The sequence below is a fragment of the Lacerta agilis genome, chromosome 2 (genome assembly GCF_009819535.1).
Source record: "Lacerta agilis isolate rLacAgi1 chromosome 2, rLacAgi1.pri, whole genome shotgun sequence".
In the NCBI taxonomy this organism is placed as follows: Eukaryota; Metazoa; Chordata; class Lepidosauria; order Squamata; family Lacertidae; genus Lacerta; species Lacerta agilis.
Window position 1 is genome coordinate 63606191 of NC_046313.1, and position 22517 is coordinate 63628707.

The window sequence follows — 22517 nt, forward strand, 5'->3', positions numbered from 1 at the left end:
ATAGAGATATTGGATTCTTGTCTCATCACATATGCTAAAGCCATTTTTGGTCATCTGCATACTATCCCTTGCTTTTTCCTGTAGGACTAATTGCAGTCGTTAACAGGTTTCCCATACCCATTGAGTCAATCACCCATCTCCTACTACCCTTCTGAGAAAAAGCCCACCCCATCCTCCCACTATATATATAAGGGTCTGGTGCCTTCTGTTTCAGTGTATCTGAAGAAGTGTGCACCCAGAACAAACTTAGTTGGTCTCTAAGGTGCTACTGGACATTTTTTTAATTTTTTAATTTATTTTGTCTGCGTCAGACCAACATGGCTACCTACCTGAATCTACTCTGAGAATTGTAGCTCTGTGAGGGTAATAGGGACCTCTATCAATTCAGCACCCTTAAACTACAGCTCCCAGATTCTTTGGGGGAAGCCACGACTGTTTAAAGTGGCATCATAGTGCCTTATGTATGACATGAATGTGGCCTAACTAGGGATGCCACCTTCCTAGAAAAACATGATTGTCCTGTATTTTGCCTGAGCTGTCCTGTATTTTGCTCAACCAAATTTAGCAACCCTAGGCCCAACTCCCCTTCCTTATCATTCAGGGATGCAATAAGATTCAGGGAGTGAAAGACAAGGATTTGTGTAGTCGCAAATGCTGGTGTTTTACAGCAGGCACTGTGGTTCTAAGATCTTACTGTTTTGTATTTATTTCGAGCAGGGGGTTCTGCTTTCTCTCTAACAATTCTACCTCTGCAAGGCCCATGTAACGAGGCAATACTATCTCTGAAATAATGAGCGAAGGAATGCAGTTCCAATCTCAGGTGAGATTTCACACACTAAAGAACCAGATCAATACAACCAGCAGCAAGCCGCTCAATATCCCCTGAAATATTGCTTCATTTTTCTTCTTATTATAGATGAGTTGTGTTATTATTTTCCCCAAATCAATATTTCACAACCTTTTTTATCCGTTTCTCCATAAATTTTGTGATTACTTTAAACTGGGAATTCCGGTACACTAAATAAGATGCAGTATCTGAAAGGTAGTGAGAGTACCAACATAGTTTCTCCCCTTCTTTTTAACAACTCGGGGACTGTACCAGGGTGAAAGGGGCAGGCTTATCAAAACGTGACCAGAAATATTTTTCACTGAGCAAAGTAGAAACCTGGAATTGGCTCCTGTAAATGCAAATAGCTAAATAATAATAATAAATAATAACAAGAGCTTCAAAAGATTCGGTGTATGGAACACAGAATTGAGATACACGGTACACACGAAATTTAATTCCAAGCAAAATTGGCCTCACCGCTACCTCTGTGCCTGGTCGCAGTTAAAGGGCCAGCATAATTCACTGAAATTGTTTCTTACAAAGCAGATAATTTTGTGCACCTTAGAATGATTTAATTAGCTTCCAGAGCTGTCTCCTGCTAAGTGTTTAAAGTGTCTGCAAATCAGATCATGTTAACTCATCTGCTGCAGTACTCTTAGAGTGTCTTAACAAAAAACTGCCGTCTTTAGGCATTAATGGAAGCTACCCACAGACCCCTTGCAGAGCAAGCAATATAAGTTAATTACCCAGTGATTTGGACAGTACACTGTAACCTATACCAATTGTGTGGTGACTTACCTATTTCTAAACCTTCAGTGCACTTGGCTAGCATAACTGTCTTCTGAAGTTAGGTATTCCTCAAACTGGGCTAGGAGAGCACAGTTTTATAAATTTATTATTTGAGGCATTTATATACTGGTTTTAAGGTTTAACAGCCTTCCAAATAATGACATGACTAGGCTATCACACACACAAAAGGAGGCTGGCTTAAATCAAACATCATGCCCAAACATGTCTTGTGCTAGTCATATATAGGAATCTACACCATGGTTTATGTTTCCAGACACAGAGCAGACAAGCCATGGTTTTGAGCTCCTTGCTGCTTCCGGTTTCCATCTGCTCAGCACTCAAGTTCGTACGATTAATCCCATTTCAATAGTGAAGCAATTTCTCGAGACAGAACAACTTCCTTAATTTGTCAATGGTTTGCAAAGTGAGACAATACATCAAGCCACAGTGAGTACAAACTGTGGTTTGATATTCTGGTGTGGCAGCCTCTTGCAAACCATGCTTTAATTACTATGCTCTGCCGTGACTGTTGGAGGCAATATGCTTCTAAATACAGTTCCAGGCTGCAGCCATTCTAAAGATTCCACGAAAGCTCATACCAGGAACAAACTCAGTTGGTCTCTAAGGTGCTACTAGAAAGAATTTTCGATTTTGTTTTGACTATGGCAGACCAACACGGCTACCCACCTGTAACTTCAAAAATATGTAATGGTTTGGGTATGAGGAAGGACCTGAAGAAGGGGGCAGAAGTATTCTGTATGGTTGTGTTTTTGGGTTGTTGTTGTTGTTGTTGTTTACTTTCTCCATCAATCAACAAGAAAAGCAATTGCACATAAAAATTATAAAAATGGGACACATGTCATTATTTTCATGTGTGAGGTGCTGGGGTTTTCTTGAACTTATCTTGGGGTTTTTGTCTGTTCTTTCATTCTACAAATCATTTCCCCAGCGGTCTGCATTCTGCAGCCTTCCCAGGAAGTCATGCACTCTGCAGCCTTCCCGGGGAAGCCAATACAAGAAAATTCCTTCCATGGGCCTTTTTCAGACTAGAAAATCCATGCAGCTGGGGAGGCTGCAGAGTGCTGGAAAGATGTTTACTAGAAATAAATGAACATACACCATCCTCAACTACCTCACAGCAACAAGGTGAGCTCAAAACCCCAGTAAAATTCTAAAGAAATAATTCAAGTGCCCTCAGAATGCGGCAGAAGAATACAAGGGGGCAAAAATCTTTCAGAAATTCGGAGGGCAACAGCAAAACCAGCAGCACCACATTCTAAGAGCTTTTGGTGCCTATCCCTAGTGCAACTCTCAGATAGACAGACAGACGCTAAAATAAGAGAGGCTGCAGGGCGATGAACTGCTTGGTTCCACATCACTTTCCTGTACTGTCGCTTTAGCCTCTGCCTGCATTTCATTGTAGAAATCAAGCTGTTTTACTATATGGATTCACTTTTCAACCAGGATGCTTGCGTGGAATGAAGCACACCTGAGATTTTTAGTCTCTTATCAAGGGACAGCTTCCAAGCAGCCCCTGCAAATGAACCAGAAAGAGACTGCTGGCAGGCAGCTTCCTTGAGGAGTCATTAGAGAATGCTGCATAAAGAGTACTGCCTTTGTGTATCTGCTCGCCTGCCCTTGAACCTCTGCTTCTCCTTGCTCTGTAAAGTATCCATGAGCTTTCCCCTGAATTCTCGTTATGGGCTGCCTTCATTTATATATGTTAAGGGCATTTACAAAGGGAGCTGACATCGGAGCTAAAGGGTTTCTTTATACAGCACCATAGGATGATCCCTGGGGATCATCCTGTTTCTTGAGCATCAAATAAGCTGTTTTGTTTGCGCTATCAACCCTCAAGAAAGGGCTGAAGTTCTCGGGTTAACTACAAGGCCCAATGAGGGCAAACAGCTTGACTACATAAACTCTGGGGTTATATCACTATAGAATTAAATAAGTAATTGCCAGGATAATCTTGGCAATCATGGGTGGGTTTTTTTAAAAGTATTAAATCAAGTTTACCAGTTGCTGCAGGGGAAAAAAGGGGTGATGTCATGACTCAAGCCTGCTAGGATGCTATCCCATTAATCCTGCAAACCTGTGACAGGATTGGTTTTTAACACCCACTCCTTTTCTGTTTTGTTTGCAAAACAAACAAATTCTGAGTAAATTCTGAGAGCAAAAGCACCTCAAAATAATCCCGTATCTTTTTATAATCAGTAATCGGTATCCACATGTGAACTGCAGGTGCTGGCAACAAGATTTGGCACAAACAGTCCAGCATTTCCTGGTTTGAAAAACATAGGACTTTCTTACACTGTCAAAACACAGTAAACAATAAGATGCAGAGGCACAAACAAAATATGGCTGCAGTACTGTACCTGTAACATTATAATGCATATGACAATGACCATTGTGGTAGTGCCTTAGTATAGATAAGGTGAAGATTACATAGATGCTATCTTAGTTTAATCAAGATAACAGTCTTCTGCAAGTGTCAGTTTGTCCTTAAAGTCTACAATAATTCTTATGGTGATGAAGTTCAGGTGCTATTGGAGTATTTTCCATGGCCAAAAATGGACTGATCAGGGCTAATTCTGGCTCATCTAGTGCTTAATCTGGTATTATGTAGCTAAGAGAATTCAACCCTACACACTTTTATTTAGAAGAAAGTTCCACCTGTACTCAATGACACATTCTTCCAGATACTGTGCAACAGGGTTGCATCTTAGTTAGGAAACCCACAGAAATGGATGCCCAGTTCCAATAAAGAAACTACTGCTTGTTTTTAAAGTTGCAAATCTGCATTCAGACACTGAAGGGCTTGTTTTAGAAATTCTTCTTTAAATTAAAATGCAAGTTATAATTTGACAAGAAGAAAGATGTACATCCAAATATCAAACAGAAGTGTCTCCAGACAATTGTTTCTTCTTGTTCAGTTTCTGTTCCACAAAGATATATGGAGGGTGGGGAGAGGGATTAATAGGTGTTTTTGTATTCTTTAATTAACCCTACATCTGCTGGAAGTCAAGGTTTCCTGGTGGTAACCACCAGTGCAAAATCCAGGTGCAAATGAACAAGCAGTTCAATGTGGCAGCTCCTGATGCCTGGAGGTTAACCATAATTTATGTTCACCGGAAGAAAGTGAAAGATTATGTTGGTTGTGCTGAACTTGTTGATGGGCAAGAGAGACAACAAGGAGTATAACAGAAATATATGGTGTTTTCACACTTCTTTGCTGTTCTACCTTGCTTAAAAAGGGGGGGGGGAGAACTACCTCTGTTTCAGGGGTGGTTTAAGCCTCTATTCAGTTTTGGAAAATATTGTACTTCTGATCTCTTAATCATCAAGAAATACAACAAGGCTTTAAAAAAATAAATTAAAACTGTCCACACAGCAATTGCTGGAAAAAAGCTAGGGCAAAAACAAATCAGCCCATCTCTAGAACAAAAATATCAGAGTGCAAGTGAGAAATGGTGTGATGTCTGAATCATGGTTTGAAAACCAGCAGACATTATTTGAGGAAGGTGTGAACCCCATGGTTTATCCAATTATGATTTGGCATGATGCCTGAATCACCAAACCCTGGTTACACTGACAGGTCTGCCTCCAAAGGTTACTGTAACATCAAGACAGAAAGCACAGATACACAGGGCTGCATCCAATTAAGGTCTATTAAGAGTTGACCCATTAAAATTAATGGTCGTTTAGACACATCCATTAATTTTGATGGGTCTACTTAGAGTAGAACTGACATTTGATGCAAACTATGGTTTTTCCACAACCTAATATCAGCACCACCTCGAAGAAGCTCTCAGTAATTCAAATAAACAGACAAGCCCATAACTATGTAAGCAGGACATGTACATGTCATAGCACTGTGGAGACTTTGGGAGAGATTCAAGGGCTTCCACTATGGGGCTTTCCTCCACTCTCCTCCCCATGCACCCCCCAAAATTGATTTGAGCTAGGTCAGGAGAACCTCCAGAACAGTGCATGGCAGGCTGAAATGCTTGCACTGATGGGCATAGCATGATGTTAAATTCTTTCCTAAAGGTTGCATCCAGCAAATCTGTTCTATTATCGCGAGGCAGAACAGAATTTCCCCTTCCTTTCTTTGTCCCATCTCCCAGATCTGTTGCAAGTGTTCCTGCAACCCTCCAGAGCTGATTGGACACAGGAGGAGGAGGAGGAGGAGGAGGAGGAGGAGGAGGAGGAGGAGTTTGGATTTGATATCCCGCTTTATCACTACCCGAAGGAGTCTCAAAGCGGCTAACATTCTCTCTCCTTTCTCTTCCTCTCCTTCCTCTTCTCTCTCCTTTCTCTTCCTCCCCCACAACAAACACTCTGTGAGGTGAGTGGGGCTGAGAGACTTCAAAGAAGTATGACCAGCCCAAGGTCACCCAGCAGCTGCATGTGGAGGAGCGGAGACACGAAACTGGTTCACCAGATTATGAATCTACCACTCTTAACCACTACACCACACTGGCTCTCAGAAGTGCATGGGGAGAGGTGAGAGAGGGAAAATTTTGTTGGGCAAGCAGAAGTCCTTGTATTACAACACTGAATGGTATCTAAACTTGATTGGAATAGTTGTAATATATATTTGGCTGTTTTAATGCCAGCACTATAGTACTTTGGCTTTAAGGGTTGAGTGATCTAAAGCAGTGGTGTTTGTTCAGAAAACCTACTCCCCTCATAGGATCACTTTCTGATAACCATATTTCCACCCTAAATTGGACATGAAAATGAACTCTCACATGCCAACTTGTGTTGCATTGATTTTACCATCTACTGATCACAGAAATGCTACCTTTTTAAAACTGGGAATCATTAATGTATGGTAATCATGAATACATCTTCTCTAAGCAGTATGCAAATTATTGTACTGTATTTGCAGGTCCAAATTAAAATAAACTTACTAGAAAATCCCATTGAAATCCCAGAACAAACTTCGGAAGTGGACAAGATTATTATTTTTTCATCATTTCACATGTTAAACTTTTGCTTATACCACATGCTGTTCAGACCTCAAAATGCAGCATCAATACATGACTCACTTAAAACAACAAAGCTTGTTTCAGTGGAAATCCCTTGAGAATCAGGCCACGTTTTAAAAAACTGGGTAACAATACACCAGCAGCTGTTGTAAAATAACAATAGAATATAAAATCCTAGTAAGGCCAATCAAACAGAGCAAAGTTTGGAAGCAAGGGTGTGAAAATGAGAGCATATGGGTAAGGATAAAGGAAAGGATTTGCAAGATAAATTTCAGTGACCCTGCGGGTTAATTTATTGTTGAAGCTGCAAAGCAAAAAAAGGGGGGAGTTATTGGCTATGAAGGTCAGATAACTGGTTATGCCACATTAAATAGGTTAGAAGATCCAGAAGTCCATGGAATTGCATGAAAATTGCCAGAAAGCCATATAAAGTCTGGTTTACCCCTTTATCGTTAATACTCTCCTAATCCTTTAGTGCAAATTTATAGTTTAGAAATGGCAACACATCTTAAAGATTAAAGGTATGTGACAAACAGTTCATGTCCCCAAATAATCAAATCACATAGCTTAGACTGGGCTCTTATCATCCTTCCCCCTCCCCCACCTTATGATTTCATAGGTAGAAAATACTTTATATCCCCTATTACATAAATGATGAATTGGACCATTGGTTATGGGCTGTTATTTGCTTGGCTGTAGTCAATATGTTTTCTTTGGCAGGGATTTCAAAGATTTATGTCTCTTCTGGATTTATCACTTATTCACTTAGTGCAGACAGGGAAAAGTCAAGATTGTAAGGCCTTAGGCACATCTAGACTTTATAATATTGGGGAGGAGGACATTGTTGCTTTAAATAGTCTGAGGACCCTGTGCTACATAAGGCTTTGTTGGGTAACCAGGCGGCGTGGAGAGAAAAAGATCATATTTATTGGGAAGTGTAAAGTATGCAAAATAATATATTTCATTGACTATAAATTTTAATGTGACTGTAGCTGTAATTGCATTAATTTTGCAGACACGGTATTATGTACAGATTTTAGCTCTACTGTACTACATTGTAAAAAGTTACATGAAATGAGTTACATGTTTCTGCCTTCAGGTTTACCATGTTTGGGTTCCACATGATGACTGTTTCCCTAACTTGGCTGCAGTGATTTCATAGATGTATTGTCCCTCATGCTTTTCGATGTTTCCATGAAACAGCTGAATGAGATCATCCTGGATTTTGGAACTGGGAGTTATCAATATGCCAATAACCCCATCTAGCAATATCTCTCCTTTGCATCAGATTCAAATGAGGTAGTAGATATGCTGAAGCAATATTTGGACTTGATTACATGATAGTCAAGAATCTGAAGCACCATCCCTACAAGACGTTGGGTAGGGCTCGGTGATGTTAGGTTTCCAACACCACAATGTATCACCAGCCAAACATCGCAACCTGGTGATACACCACGATGTTGGGAAAAGCTGCATTGGCCCCAGCCTGGGAGATGAGGCACTTTCACCCTAGCGCATTGTGGACAGAGACAACACAGCTTGTTTGCGCTGCTCAGCGGGAAGGCTCCCACCTCCCAAGTGAGTGAGCCCCAAGGTTTGATATAAACCACAGAGAAGCCAACAGAAGATGCAGGGAAGAGGAAGTTATGGGTGGTAAGTGGTGACAACGACCTACCAGCACAGTGACACAGCCTGATCTGTAAAAGACTGATGTCTAAGGACAGTCTCACAATAGTCTTTCAAAAGTTTCAACAGAAGACATCTCAAAAGTAAAGTCTTCTGTTGAAACTTTTGAAAGACTGTAAGAGACTGAGGCTGCAATCCTATACTCACCTACCTGGGAGCAAACCTACTGTGCTTAAATAGTCCTTACTTTTAAATAGACATATATAGGATTGCACGTGAACAGAGAAGGAGGAGGAGAATCTCAGGAATGTTTGGGAACATTTAAGTAGTGTTTAGATCACAGTGTGCTGTTCTTTTCTTTTTGGCTTCTCTACTTGTATCACAAAGAGCAAAAATTCCCCAATTATTTTAAAAGTGGTTACATGGAACTGGAGTACATCATCTGATTAGCAGACTTTATGCTGTTAAGAGTCATTTGTTTGCCTTTAATCCTTGGTAGAACTTTGAAAATCGACAGCAATCTTACAGTTTTTAATGTGTAAATCTACGCAGTGTAATTTATTCTAATTGCTTCGCTTATGTTTATTTGATGCACAACAGGAGCAACAGAACAAAAGATGGAGAAGCCCTGCCTTCAACATTACCTCCTTGACTGCATGGCCTCATCCTCTTATACCATTCAATAACAAAGAACATATAAAAGAATATATTAAAAAAAACCTCCACCAAATATTTACTGACCTCTGACATGATGTATCCTGTTTCTTATCCTTGGGGATGAGAGTTTGAGACTTTAGTATTCTATTTCCTAGTAAGAAATATTTCCCCTTGTTCCAGTGAAACTGACTCCTTGTCCCCAAACTAATCTACTACTAAAGTTGTTATTTACTATTCAAACCTCAATAAAGAAAAAGAAAGTGGGCGGCCGTAGCACATAGCACTGTGGAGCAGAGGCAGTGAGTTGTTGGAAGGGGAATGAATGAGAACACACCAGCAGATCCGATCTGGTGCTCCTATCAGGGTACTTGCATTGCACAGCTCTTTCTGCTGGTATGCAGCAGTGACTCTCATGCCAGCAGGTCAGGGAAATCTGCAACCCCACTACACCATCCACTACTGGTGTGTGGAAGACTGTGGAGCTGATGAGGCTGTGTGCTACAGTTACTCCACTTAAACTAAGTTTCCATGATGCTCTCTGGTCAAACATTGGAATATGGATTAACCAAAGGAAGGAGCCAAGCGTTTTGGTAGTATGATACAAGACTAATGACTGTCAGTGTGTCTTTTATTACTACTTAATCTAATCAACAAGCAATGCTTTTACAGTGGTACCTCTGGTTACGAACTTAATTCATTCTGGAGGTCCGTTCTTAACCTGAAACTGTTATAAACCTAAGGTATCACTTTAGCTAATGGGGCCTCATGCTGCTGTCATGCTGCCAGCGCGTGTTTTCTGTTCTCATCCTGAGGTAAAGTTCTTAACCCGAGGTACTACTTCCGGGTTAGCGGAGTCTGTAACCTGAAGTGTTTGTAACCCGAGGTACCACTGTACTACCTTTCCTTTTTTAAAAGAAGCCCAACATTTTATTGATTGTATGTATTAGGAGGATCAAGAAACCAGAAATGGTTTCAAGAAAATGGGAAACTTTTTCATGAACAAAATTCAGAATGTCAGAATTCGGTCCCGGGGGGGGGGGGGATGTTCACAGTGTGGACTAGAACACAGAGAACTCTTCACATCCACACCCCGGTGGCTTTTATCCAGAATGTAGTACTGCATTTTGGTGTTTTGTAATTCCAATCAGTGAAAAGGATTGGCTTCGTAATCTTTTGAAAGAGTGAAGGACTATGGAGATCAGAAGACTGATACACAGAAACCTTTGCTTCACCCAGGATGCTATTTACAGAAGATAAGAAAGTGGCAGGAAAAAAGCAACATTCAATTCTTTTTCGAGGTGAGGTACCGTTCTATTTGGAACAAATGAACACTCATGCAATGAATTTTTCTATATTCCACAGTAACTTGAAGTGTCTTGCTTAATATCTCCTCAGTATATTTTTGTTTTAGAATAGGATCGTCAATGTACCATAGAGTCTTATTTTAATGCCAGAAGCTACTGAAAGAATTTATCGCATTTAAATGAGTATGTTAAGCTTCGTGAATCATATATTGTACAAGGTCTAGCAACCATGTACTGAGGGACTGCCAGGTAGTTTAGGATGACCCCAGCCCAGCATTGCAGTCTCCGGAGAGCAGCAAAAACTGGAGAGTTGTCCACCCAAAAATAAATTGATATGCATACCATTTTGGTCACATGTTGTGCAGGCTTATACCAAGTGCCTAGATCAATCCTAATTTGCTGAATGGAATTGAAAGCTGACACATGTAGGAGGTGATTCATGCTATTTTAAAAATCTCCAACAGTTGGAAATATTTTAAAGAATTTTTAATATAATTGAATTGAATAATTGCATTGTAAGCTCTTTAGAGTTTAAATAAAAGGGCGGGATATTTAAATGCAAATATACATACATACTTAGGTATGCATTCAGTGGAGGTTTCAGCCAAACCCAAAATTAAGCCAAACAAATGGATTTGATTGGAAGTTGGCTCTGCTGACAGACAGCATTTGTGCCCAATGACATTAGCCCTATTCCCAGCCGTCCCTAGATGGGACTGGCTCACACCCAGTCATTCAGATTCCAAGGCGCACCATCTTGCATTTCCTTCAGTAAAGACAGCCTGACATAGGCATTTCTGTCAGCTCTAGTTGAAAACAGTTTTACTTCTCTTCAGCGACTTTTGTGACAGGCAAAATCCATGCAGAAAAGCAATTCCTGTCAGGAGGTTTCACGAGTCTGTTTGTAACATAAACATCCTTCTGAAGTGCTTCCAAGGAAGGGGTGTGTGTGTGTGTGTGTGTGTGTGTGTGTTCTATCACACTGTAAACCTTACGGGGAATTTAATGTAAAAAAGAGATAGACTAACATTACATTTTATACAATTATGTGAAATTTAAATACGTTGTTGCTTTGTGCTAAGGCTGGCCCCTTTTAAGAGTTCACTGAAAAACAGGCACTGCTGAACACTGAAAGTATCTGAGTTCTTTTTTTCTATATTTAAATCTTTTTAACATCCAAATGTGAATTGTTTTGTTTTGCAAGAGACTGCCTGTGAAATGACAGAGGTAGAGTGGGTGGGATCAAGGAACTGTTTTCCTCTCTTAATGAAGCTCAGAATGTACATCTTACAAAAATAATAATAATAAAAAAATTAAGACATAACATTTCTCCTTGCATCGAGGATCTTGCTTCATAGATGCAACATGCAATTCACAGATCAAATTTCTAAGTTGTTGGCAGTTAAACGAAGGGGAGGGGAAAAATAACTTAAAATTAATGGGCCACTAGGCTTTTTTTCCCTGAGAATTTAAGCACTTAACAGTTAAAAAAAAAAGTTTACAGCCAGGTGGCTTGAGGGGATATTTTGTTGAACACTGATTAAAAATAATTTCTTCTAAATGAGACCTAACCACAAAATGGGGCCATTAATGGATAGGGCATTTTCACCAGAGAGGAAAGTACGCCTGAATGGCTTTTGCGCTGCCCACAACCCCCAATTCTCTTTCCTCTTTTCTTTCCTCCTCTGTCCTCTTTTCTCATTCTCAATCTCAGGGTAAATAAACACCAAGTGATGCCTCACTGTTTTCAGCCAAAAACAGAGGCCAAACTCCTCTGAGAAAACATTTGGCCTCTGTGGTTTTGTAAAATGTTCCAGAACACTGAATTCACCGACAAACACTGTGGAAAAACTCCCACCGACTGGAACGCTGCTGTGGAATGTTGCAGGATCAGAACTTCCAATTGGTCCATTTCCTGTAGGCCCATAATGAGACTTTAAAAAAAAAGTGGGGGGGGGGATAAACTATGTGAGAGTTAAAAGAAGTTCTCATGGGAAAAATGAATGGCAAGAAATTCTCGCTTTAAAAGAAACAGCTAATCTGCTAGTTTGATTATTCTTCAAAATTTACAATGAACTAATAATCCTAATTAAAACCACTTGGCCTAGTTCTGTAAAGCATCATGGCTTTTTCTATGCTTCGTTTGTACACACCACAGTCTATTATTTCTCCCCCCCTTCTACTGATCACTAACAAAGTGCTGACTTTGTCAGGGCGGCTGAGCTAATTTTGTGAACTCAGTGTGAAACCATAGCTAAACAAAATTGTAGTAATTTTCCTTAATTTGTAATAGTGATTGGAGTGCAAACGAAATTTTCCTCTTGGGTCAATCCTATAATTTTCAATTAACTTAAACTATTCAGCAGGTTTGCTCCAATTCTGCATTTTGTTTAAAAGGCTGGGAGGCATTTCTGAAGGTGAGACTGGTGGGTGTATAAATGTATAACTCCCTCTCCCTTTTAATTTTTTTTGTACCCAAATAGTCATCTGCTTGTGGATTCTTAAATCCTCTAGACTGCACTAAATTCCTTCTTTGTTCTGTATAAAATAGAGTACACTGTGCAACGAAAACGAAAGGCACCACTACCACCACCCCATTTATTTATTTATTTGAAGTGGATTCTAAAAAGACAAGAGGCACACAAGCCTGCAAAAGTTAGCCCTTGCAATAAATGGATACAGGCAGCCAAGTATGCGGAGAGCTGTAATACAAGTCCTGAGACACAAGAGAGTTTCAACTGCAGGCCAGCGTCTAACCTGGGAAGCCCATTTAAAAGGTATTTTGAACAAAGACAGGGCTAGGTAGCAAGAAGAAGGCCATAGCAGTATAGAAGGAAAATGAAGGCTGATAGCTAAAGGCATCTGGAGCAGGGCCAGGGAGCCACAAGCAAAGCCCTGATATTGCCCAGCCATAGGCTCATGCCTGACCCAGATGCATTTCTAGCCTGGCGAGCTATAACGTGATGCCTAAGAGATGGAGTTAAGGGTTGCCATCTTCAAGCATTGCTGCTTTACAATCTGCACTCAATCCATTGTGTTTGGGTCAGAGAGCCTTAATTAGTTTCCACATTTAACCACGTGCTGTGCAAAGAAGTACTGTTCTGTTCTGAGTCTTCCAACATTCAGCTTCGTTCGATGTCTATGAGTGTTAGTGCTAGGAGACAGGAAGAAAAACTTTCCCCTAGCCACTTTCTGCATGCCACGCTCAGTTTCATAAACTTCTATCACGTCACCTTTCAACCACCTTTTCTCCGAACTAAAAAGTTCAAAACATTGAAACCATTCCTCACAGGGGAGCTGCTTCATCTCCTTAAACATTTTGGTTGCCGTTTTCTCAATCTTTTCCAACTCTACGATATTTTTAAAGTGAGGCAACCAGAACGCTGCATTCCAAACTTGGTTGCACCAAAGCCTATTGCAGTAACATTCCGTCTAAAAGCAGCAATTTCAGCAAAGATGGATGAAACACATCTTTTCCCATTCTGTCAAAAATTAAAGCAGCCTTACCTGTGTAGATGAATCTTCCAGGTGTGCCCTTACAGAACTGCTTGGACTTGTAGGACAATGTAACTTCTACCACACCTGGGATGTGTCGGGGTGGTGTCTGAACTCTGATTGCATGAGGCGTAATAAGCTAGGAGGGAAAAAAATAAGTAAGGAGGAAATCAGTGAGATGCAAAATAGTTCTTTAATAACACATTCTTCTCAGATCACATAAACAAAGGTTTGGAACGTGTAATTAACCTGTCAGTGTTTGAATGCATTTTTGAAGTAACCAGTATAAAAGCCAATGACAGCAATATTTGCAAATGTTCATCTTCCCAGTCATAATAATATTAGCTCTGTTTTCATACATGGCAGGCATTTGCTTCTGGGTATGAAAATTGTTTGTGACACATTGCAACATTGTGACACATTGCACGTTGAATGCAGTCAACTTGCAGTTTCTATATATCCATGCATCTCAAGGAAAATAATAATAATTCAGGGCCTAGCATATGCCAGCTTCCGTAGCATATTATTGAAAATTAACAGTAAATTCCCAAGTTCAAAAATGTAGTATGTACCTCATATGAAAAGAGAATAATCCAGTCAAAGTAAATTTGGTTTGTGCCTCACTGACATATCTATGTGAGAGTGAGGGCGCACTCAGACATGGGGATTGTTATGTTAGTTTTCCTAATTACAATGCTAGTGTTTCTATCCTGGATTCTAACTTTTTTTTATACAGTGTTACATGTTGTGTCAGGGACGTAGCAAGGGGGGGCGTAGGGGGCGGACCGCCCCACGTTCCATAATGGAGGGGATGACAAATTATCAAGGAACAATTACTGCCCTACTAGGGCGGTTCATAAAAAAAACTTTTAAAATGCCTGCTCCAAAGGTCTTATCTTACTATACTAGGGATTATAGAGCTATATATGAAATTTCATGCATATCGGTTAATATCTTGACCCCCCTCCACCAAAATAACTGTTTACTTGGCTGTTTTCCTATGTCGTGAAGGCTGAAATTTCAGTTTAGTGGAGCACTTACTGTTCCCAACCCTAACCCTGTGGAATTAGACTTTAATTTTGAGATGTTTTCAGGAGGTAATTTAATTATTGTTTGATTTTTATACCAATGTTATGTATCTGATGTTAGCCACCCTGAGCCCGACTTCGGCCGGGGAGGGCGGGATATAAATAAAAGTTTATTATTATTATTATTATTATTATTATTATTATTATTATTATTATTACTTGTTATTATTCCTTTGTAAGAAAATATGAAATAACATGAAACCATTTTGCAGGGGGGGGATCAATGGGGGGGTGACAAGACATTTTCCACACCGGGTACCACCTGGCCTTCCTACGCCTCTGTGTTGTGTTATAGGACTGTGGCTTTTTGATCAATATACCTCCATGCCATGCTAAATTTTAAATGTTGAGAAAGAACTGTATGCTAGAATAAGACTCCAGATTTCACCATGCCAAATTACAATACAGAACTCCCATGATTTTCCAGGTTAACAGGGCTGCAAACATATTTTTTTCTGAAAGCAAAAAGCATGCAGATGATCACTAAACCTCTGCTAGATTCCACTAGTTTTCCAGAAGTGACTTTTACATTGTGCTGTGGTTTAAACCACTGAGCTTCTTGGGCTTTCTGATCAGAAGGTTGGCAGTTTGAATACCCGTGACGGGGTGAGCTTCCGTTGCTTGGTCCCAGCTCCTGCCAACCTAGCAGATCGAAAGCACGCCAGTGCAAGTAGATAAATAGGTACTGCTGCAGCAGCAACATAAATGGCATTTCCATGCGCTCTGGTTTCCATCACGGTGTTCTGTTGTGCCAGAAGTGGTTTAGTTATGCTGGCCACATGACCAGGAAAGCTGTCTGTGAACAAATGGTGGCTCCCTCGGCCTGAAAGCGAGATGAGTGCCAGAACCCAATTGTCGCCTTTGACTGGACTTAGCCATCCAGGGGTCCTTTACACACACACACACACACACACACACGAAATTATGACTCTTCCAATCATTCATCTCTTGGGTAAATTGCATGCATAATAAAAACACAGCAATGGGGAAAATGAAATGAAGACAGAACAAACTTAACTAAAAAGAGGAAAGTTTCAAAGAGGGTTTGGCCATGGAGAGAGGTAATGACAGAGTAGCAAAACAAAGGCTTTGTATAAACAGGTTCATAGGTCAATCCCTGGTATCTTGAGCTATAGTACATCAGGCCTGGCAGTCCACTGTCTGAGATCTTGGGGAGTCACTGTTCATCAGATATGGAACCTGATAGACAGGCCCGTCTTAGAGGGATCTGCCGCCCTGGCGCAGCGATCCCTCGGTGCCCCCAGCCTGCCGCCTCTCCGTCCGCCTCCCTCCCGCGCTGGCCGCCCCTCGGGAGGGGGGGTGGGCGAGCGGGGGATGAGAGGCGTGGCGTTGGAGCGGGCGCCCGCGCTCCGGCGGGCGGAGGATGAGGGGCGGGCGGACGGGCGCTCGCGCACCGGCGGGAGGGCGGGCTGCAAGCCGGCGGGGGGGGGGGCGGGCTGCAAGCCGGTCGCCCTCGCCTCCCAGAGCCCCAGCTGGAGTGCTGGAAGGTCGTGCAAAGCCCCTCGCCGCTTCAGTGCTCCAGCTGGGGCTCCGGGAGGTGAGGGCGGGCGGCTTACAGCCCGCCCGCCCGCCGGCGCGCGAGTGCCTGCCTGCCCATGGGGGCGGGGGCGGGTTGGGGAGGGGGAGCCCGGTATGCCGGCGGGCTCACAGGGGCGCCCCTGGGGTGCCCTGCGCCCTGGCGCGCCGCGCCACCGGCCTCTATGGATGAGACGGCTCTGCTGATAGACCAGTGGTCTGACTCAGTATAAGATAGCATCACCTCTGCCCAAATTCATTCTCATTTTACAGTGCGGCATATATTAGGATGTGCAAATCCAGAGGTGAAGCAGGATGTCTTAAGATATTTTGGGTTTGTCAGAGATACAGCCACATCTCTAAGAGGTGGGCAAAAGTCAAAGCGGGCTCCTTAGAAGCACTTTGTGACCCTTTGGCAATCCAGGCACTAAAAATTAATAAATCTGCAGGCAGGCGTTTGCTGAAAGTAAAAGCAATGTTTCCAAGCTTACCGTAACAACAGCAGCAGTTGGTGGGGTGGCAAGAAGACAGCACAGAATTGTGCTCCTGAATTCCTAGGGAGCATTGTTGCTGCTTCCCAAAGGAAACAGAGGTGAAGCATGGGGAGCTCAGCCTAGCGTAGGTGCAGCGGCAGCACAGTGGATTGGCTCTGCCACTGCACCTCCACCAAGCTGAGCTCTCTGCACGTTGCCATTCCCCCCTCTCATAAGCAGCAGCAAAGCTCACTGTTTGGAAGCCACACCACGCTGCCTGTGTTGCCCCACCAGTCACTGCTGCCTAACATCATAATGCCAGGGCGGGATGATGACGGACGGGAAAGCAATCACCAGAGTGGTGAGAGGGCACAGAGGACGAGCTGTGCTGTTACTGACAGCTTCATCTCATAATCAGAGGGAATGGTTTTACTAGTTCTCTCCAATCCCAGTGCTTTGAGGGAGGGAACAGCTTTGCAAGAGCCAAACTTTAAGCGTAAGATGCCAAGATGAAGAGAGGGGAGGCAGAGTTCCTTCATGACTGACAGCTTTAAATTGTAATCAGAGAGAATGATTTCACCCAGGGAAAACAAATCTTTCAGTTCTTCCCACTCCAAAATCAAATCTAAAGGTTCCCAGAACAAAAACACCTGGGCTTATTTGTCTGCCATTCTTACCCAGGAGCAACTCTCTCATGTCTGCAATTTTCAGACCAATTGCCCATAAAACACCAGGGAAGATGAAGTGATTCCTTTTTTACCCGCTTCCAACTGTAATGGCTCCCTTTGCAGGGGAAACAAAAAGTACAGCTATCCTTTTGCATTTTTGTGTGATTCTTGCCCTCAGAAGAAGTGACCCTGCCTGCAAATGTCATCCAATTGTAGCCCCCCCCCCTTTTTAAAGCGAGACATTATTCCTTTTTGGAAAGAAAACAAGCAGACTTGGACCCCTGAACTGAACTGGGCAGCCTACAAATTGGTTCCAGCCAAATCAGGCTGTTTTATGAAGCACTGGGGGGGGGGGGGGCGTTCAAATGAAATCTTGTGAACAGTGAAACCCCCTCGTGTGTGCGCGTGTAAATATGTATATGTGTGTATATGCGTCTGTGTGTGTGCAAATTAATATCTCTGCAACTTCCATATGTCTGTCCCCATTTTAATTCTCTTTCAACATCATTTCATCCGTTTCCCAATAAAAACATGTTGGTTCCCATGAAGAAACTGACATATTTATGGTACATTGTTGCATAGTGTTAAGGTTGAAAAGAGTTCAGCAGATTTGCTGGAAGGTTCTTTACGATCACGCCCCCTCATTCTCTTCTAAGTAAATATGTTAAACAAAAACTAAAGTTTTAAAAGCACACAATCAAATATATGCTTTTGTCCAGTCATTCTGGGCACAAACTTTCTATCAAACTGTTGACATTTGGTTCATTTTGCACTGCAGGTTACAGAAAGGGGTAAATCTGAAAACCTCTCTCCCCCCCCCCTTCTACTTCCTGTGTTGAAATTTTGAATGGATTGTTATAAATCATATACACCTCCCCGCCCCCAGCAATGCTTCAGGAATGCATGTGTAATAGTAGCCATTAATGATGCAGGTGTATCAATAGGCTAAGTCACAGCCCAGAGATTTAAACTGCTATAGGAACCCCAAATCCTGAGACATAACCCCTAGGTACTAGTTCTCTCTTTTTTTTTAATGTCACAAATCCTTAAGCACTTAAGTTTGTGCTACATTATTTCACTGTATCAAATGTGATGCAATGGAACATTTATCTGCTCTAAGCAGCCTATCACTATTTTGTCAACATTCAAATATCTCCCTGTATAGTTTTTCTGTACACTCTAACATAATTGCGGTTGCCTGCTGTGGCTAGACTATCTTCCCGCCCATTACAGGACCATTTACTACTAACTGCTCCATGGATACAAATCCAGGACAGAGAAAAAAGGCAGGTGAAGTCAAAACCTGGCACTTACTCCAGGTAGACTAATTCTTTTTACTATTTTTTAAGGATGTGGTGTTTAATACTGTATATGCATTCCATTCTGTAAAGTTGTGAGCAACTACGAGGACTTAGTCAGAAAAACAGAATATAAATCTATTTAAGAAAATAAAGAGAGTTACTTAGACATAAAAGAAATGAGAATATGGAACAAGGTTCGAATCAAGCACAACAGCACCTCTCCCTTCTGGGATTTTTAAGTAAACTTAAAACTTTTTAAAGATGTTATGCTTGTCATCTGTTTCATATGAATCCTCTTAAATCAGTTGGAACATGAACCGTATTACAGGGCTTAAGAATAGCAGGACGTATGTTGCTGCTATCATTTTAAGATCCCAAAGTATATTGGTCATTGCATCAGTAACAAGTTCTTAATCTACTCCAGTTATTTTTATATTGTATACTGTAACTGCATCCTATGGAGCTGTTGTTGATATTGCTTTTAAAATGTTGTCAGTTCTAGATAATTTGTCCTGAATGACAAAAGTACTGACAGCTTGTTAGAAATTCATTTGAGTTACTGTGCAAAAGTGAAATGTACCAACAGCCGCATTGTTCTGTTGGTTGAAATTAGTGTCTTTAACACCCACACCAGCAGTGTGCTATGCAATACGTGTAATGCAGAGAAGTACAGCAATTGCCCCACAGTTATTAAATTCCTTTCCTGGAGTCTTGCCAAATACTAACGGAGCCTCTTTCAGACACACTATGAGACCTCTTCATTTTGGCTGGCTTTTGGCTTCAAGATTTAAGCTCTCAATTGGGCCAAGGCTTTATGTCTTATTTGGTCTGACATTATCAGGATTTTTCTGTGTACTTTTATTATTTTAACCGTTCCCTATTTCTGCGGATGGGGAAGGCTTGTGCTTTAAATATAATCCATAAATAAAAGAATGAATGCATGAACATAAGTAATTTCAGCAGCTGGAACCACCAGGAAGAAGAAACTTATCAACATAAATGAAAAAAGGTATGTACTTTCAAAGCACATGGTTATGTCTTCTGCTTCCAGTTCTGCAGGACAATTAGCACAGGTCTTAATGTTTAAAACCAAAACAGATTAAAGATTTTACCTTTTCATGACATTTGTAAACAGCCATATGCCTATCTCCCTTTACATTCTTATTCTTAACATTTATACCCCACCTTTCTTCCACTGAATTCTAAGAGACAGTCTCCCATCAAGGCACGGATAAAACCCAGATTTGTTTCACTTTAGCAAGGTTACCGACTGCATTATGTTTCGTCAGACCATGCCCTGGAACCACTTCTTACAATTCCCCAAATTTCTGGAGCCCATAATATGAGAGAGGCAGCACAATGGCACTAAGGTCAGAAGTACCCAAATTCAAAGATCGCTTTATCACTGACAATTTATGTGGTCTTAGACCCTAATCTGCAACATGAAAAGAACTAGAGGCCTACAGCAAATGTTTAGACTGTCCATTTCCAACATATACAACTCTTCCATTCCAGCTACCTAATCAGCACCCTAACGGAGAACGTCTCTTTGGGCTACTTTGGATATAATTATTCCGGCTTCAAAAACTTTATGCATGCTCTCAATTTCACTAATGTCTCTCTCCCCAACAACAAGACTTTTACCCTGTCTTGCCACTTCAAAAGTGCCAAAACGAGCTAATAATACCAGAAATAGTTTTAAAACAAATCACTAAAATACATGTATATAGCTAACAAAATTTAAACAGAGAAAGGGTGACAGATAAAAAAGAAGAAGCTATGCTTTCGTGCTCTTAATCACAAAGGGATAGTGTCTCTGCAGTCCTCATCTTACAAGAGAGAGTCAACATTTTCTAAGGTTTAATCAAGGCTGCCAAATAATCTGGTCTTGGAACTCAAATTATTTGCTTGTTTATGCCATTGTATATACAATTGCTGTTTGTGTATGAACGACATAATTCAAATGAATAACCTGTTCCTCTTTAAAAAAAAAAGTCAAAGAATTTAAAAAATAATTTTCATTATGGCAGTTGAAGATTAATTGAAAGCCCTGGCCTGAAGTATCTGTATTTCTGCACACAATTAATGTGACAAATTATGTTCCGATGTACTTCCCTGAGTGAGAAAGGCTGTAATTATGTTATGAGAGCCTATAACTGAAATGTATGTTTAAATAATAAATACGTGTTTCCAAAATCATTTTAAATCTACATATTTAACATGCATCTCAATCCTCAAAGTGCTGTGCTAGCAAAAGTCCTATTTTCTTCAATGGCACATACACCAGTGCAGAGTCTCAATAAATGACTTGATAATCAGCTTCCATTTCATGCCTATAAATACTGCAATTACAAAGCTTGAATACATGCAAAATACATTAAAATTACAATATTTGCACTGCAAATTGCTTGTGCTGTGTGCCTTACAGTAGCAAGACTATTTCAGAATGAACACTTGAGCTCATGTCCCTTGTTTCTCAAAATGCACATGTAAAATATTAATTTAGATCTAAAGGGGGAGATCTAAATAAAGGTGCTTTTTTAAAATTTATCTCCCACAGTTAACTGTATTGGATCAATTCTATTTCAGAGTGCAATGTAAACTGGATGAAACTGATTCTTAGCCCTTAAAAATGCTTTACCCCCATGCCAATATTTTCAATGTAGAAATATGGAAGGGAAGTATAAAAGAAATTAATCTTTTAAATGAAAGTTCCATACCTCTGAAGAAAGAAACAGATTATTTGTTTTGTTTGTGGGGAGAGCTCCTGAATGACCACATTTAAAGGAAAAGATGCAGAATGGTTCAACTTTGCACAGGGGACAAGGCACCTAAGATGTGGCTCACATTGAAATACGTGCATTCCACATATTTCACATATGCATTCCACGGCAATGGCACCTTGGGAGAATCTCACATTGAAATATGTGCATTCCACATATTCCACATGTGCATTCCACAGCAATGGCACCTTGGGAGAATCTTGATTATTTAAGCATCATGGTGAAGCATTTCTTGCAGCTAATGGCACAGCTGCCAGGGCCTTATTGGTCAATCAAGTTTCCATGAAGACAAATAAAGATGAAGTTCACATCTTTATTGGTACCTACTGTAAAATGATCAGTCATACTTTTCAAGAACCAAAGAGCAAAGTGCAAAACTGCTATGGCAACCATAAAAATCAAAGAAACGTTGTGTTCTGGGCTAGACCTTAAGTAACATATGATCAAATGCTTATTCATTTGAGAGCCGGCTCAAACATACAGGCACTCACATGTTGCAATCATCACTTGGAAAGGTACCACTTCAGAATGGGATGTATGAATATAAGAGGCCTTATATACTGAGTTGCATCATTGGTTCATCCTGCCCAGTGCTATCTACTGTGACTGGAAGTGGCGCCCAGTGTCTTAAGCATAAATCATTCCCTGCACTAATACTTGAGACACTTCTTAACAGGAGATTCTGGGGAATTAGCCTAGGATGCTTTTCATGCAAAGGATACGCTCTACTGCAGAGCTATGGCTTCTCCCCTAAGTGCATGTCATACGTTTCATTGTGATTTTATATATGCTGGAAACTGCCCAGAGTGACTGGGGAAACCCAGCCAGATGGACGGGGTTTAAATAATAAAGTTGGTTTTGTTGTTGTTACTATTAATCCACCTTTTCATCTTCACGTAGTTTCTCCATTCACATTGAATTCTCCTTTGTCACAGCAAACAGGTGAATCCATCAATTTCACTTTCAATTTC

General features: G+C 41.0%; 1 protein-coding gene across 6 annotated transcripts in view; it reads right to left on the bottom strand.

The window, feature by feature from the left end:
* EBF1 (EBF transcription factor 1) overlaps window positions 1-22517 on the bottom strand; it is a 384086-nt gene that overhangs the window by 67009 nt on the left and 294560 nt on the right. For all 6 annotated transcript variants that reach the window (XM_033140381.1, XM_033140380.1, XM_033140379.1 and 3 more), the window contains exon 10: window positions 13710-13836. In XM_033140381.1, coding sequence (XP_032996272.1) covers window positions 13710-13836 — 127 coding nt within the window. The remainder of the gene's footprint in view (window positions 1-13709; window positions 13837-22517) is intronic.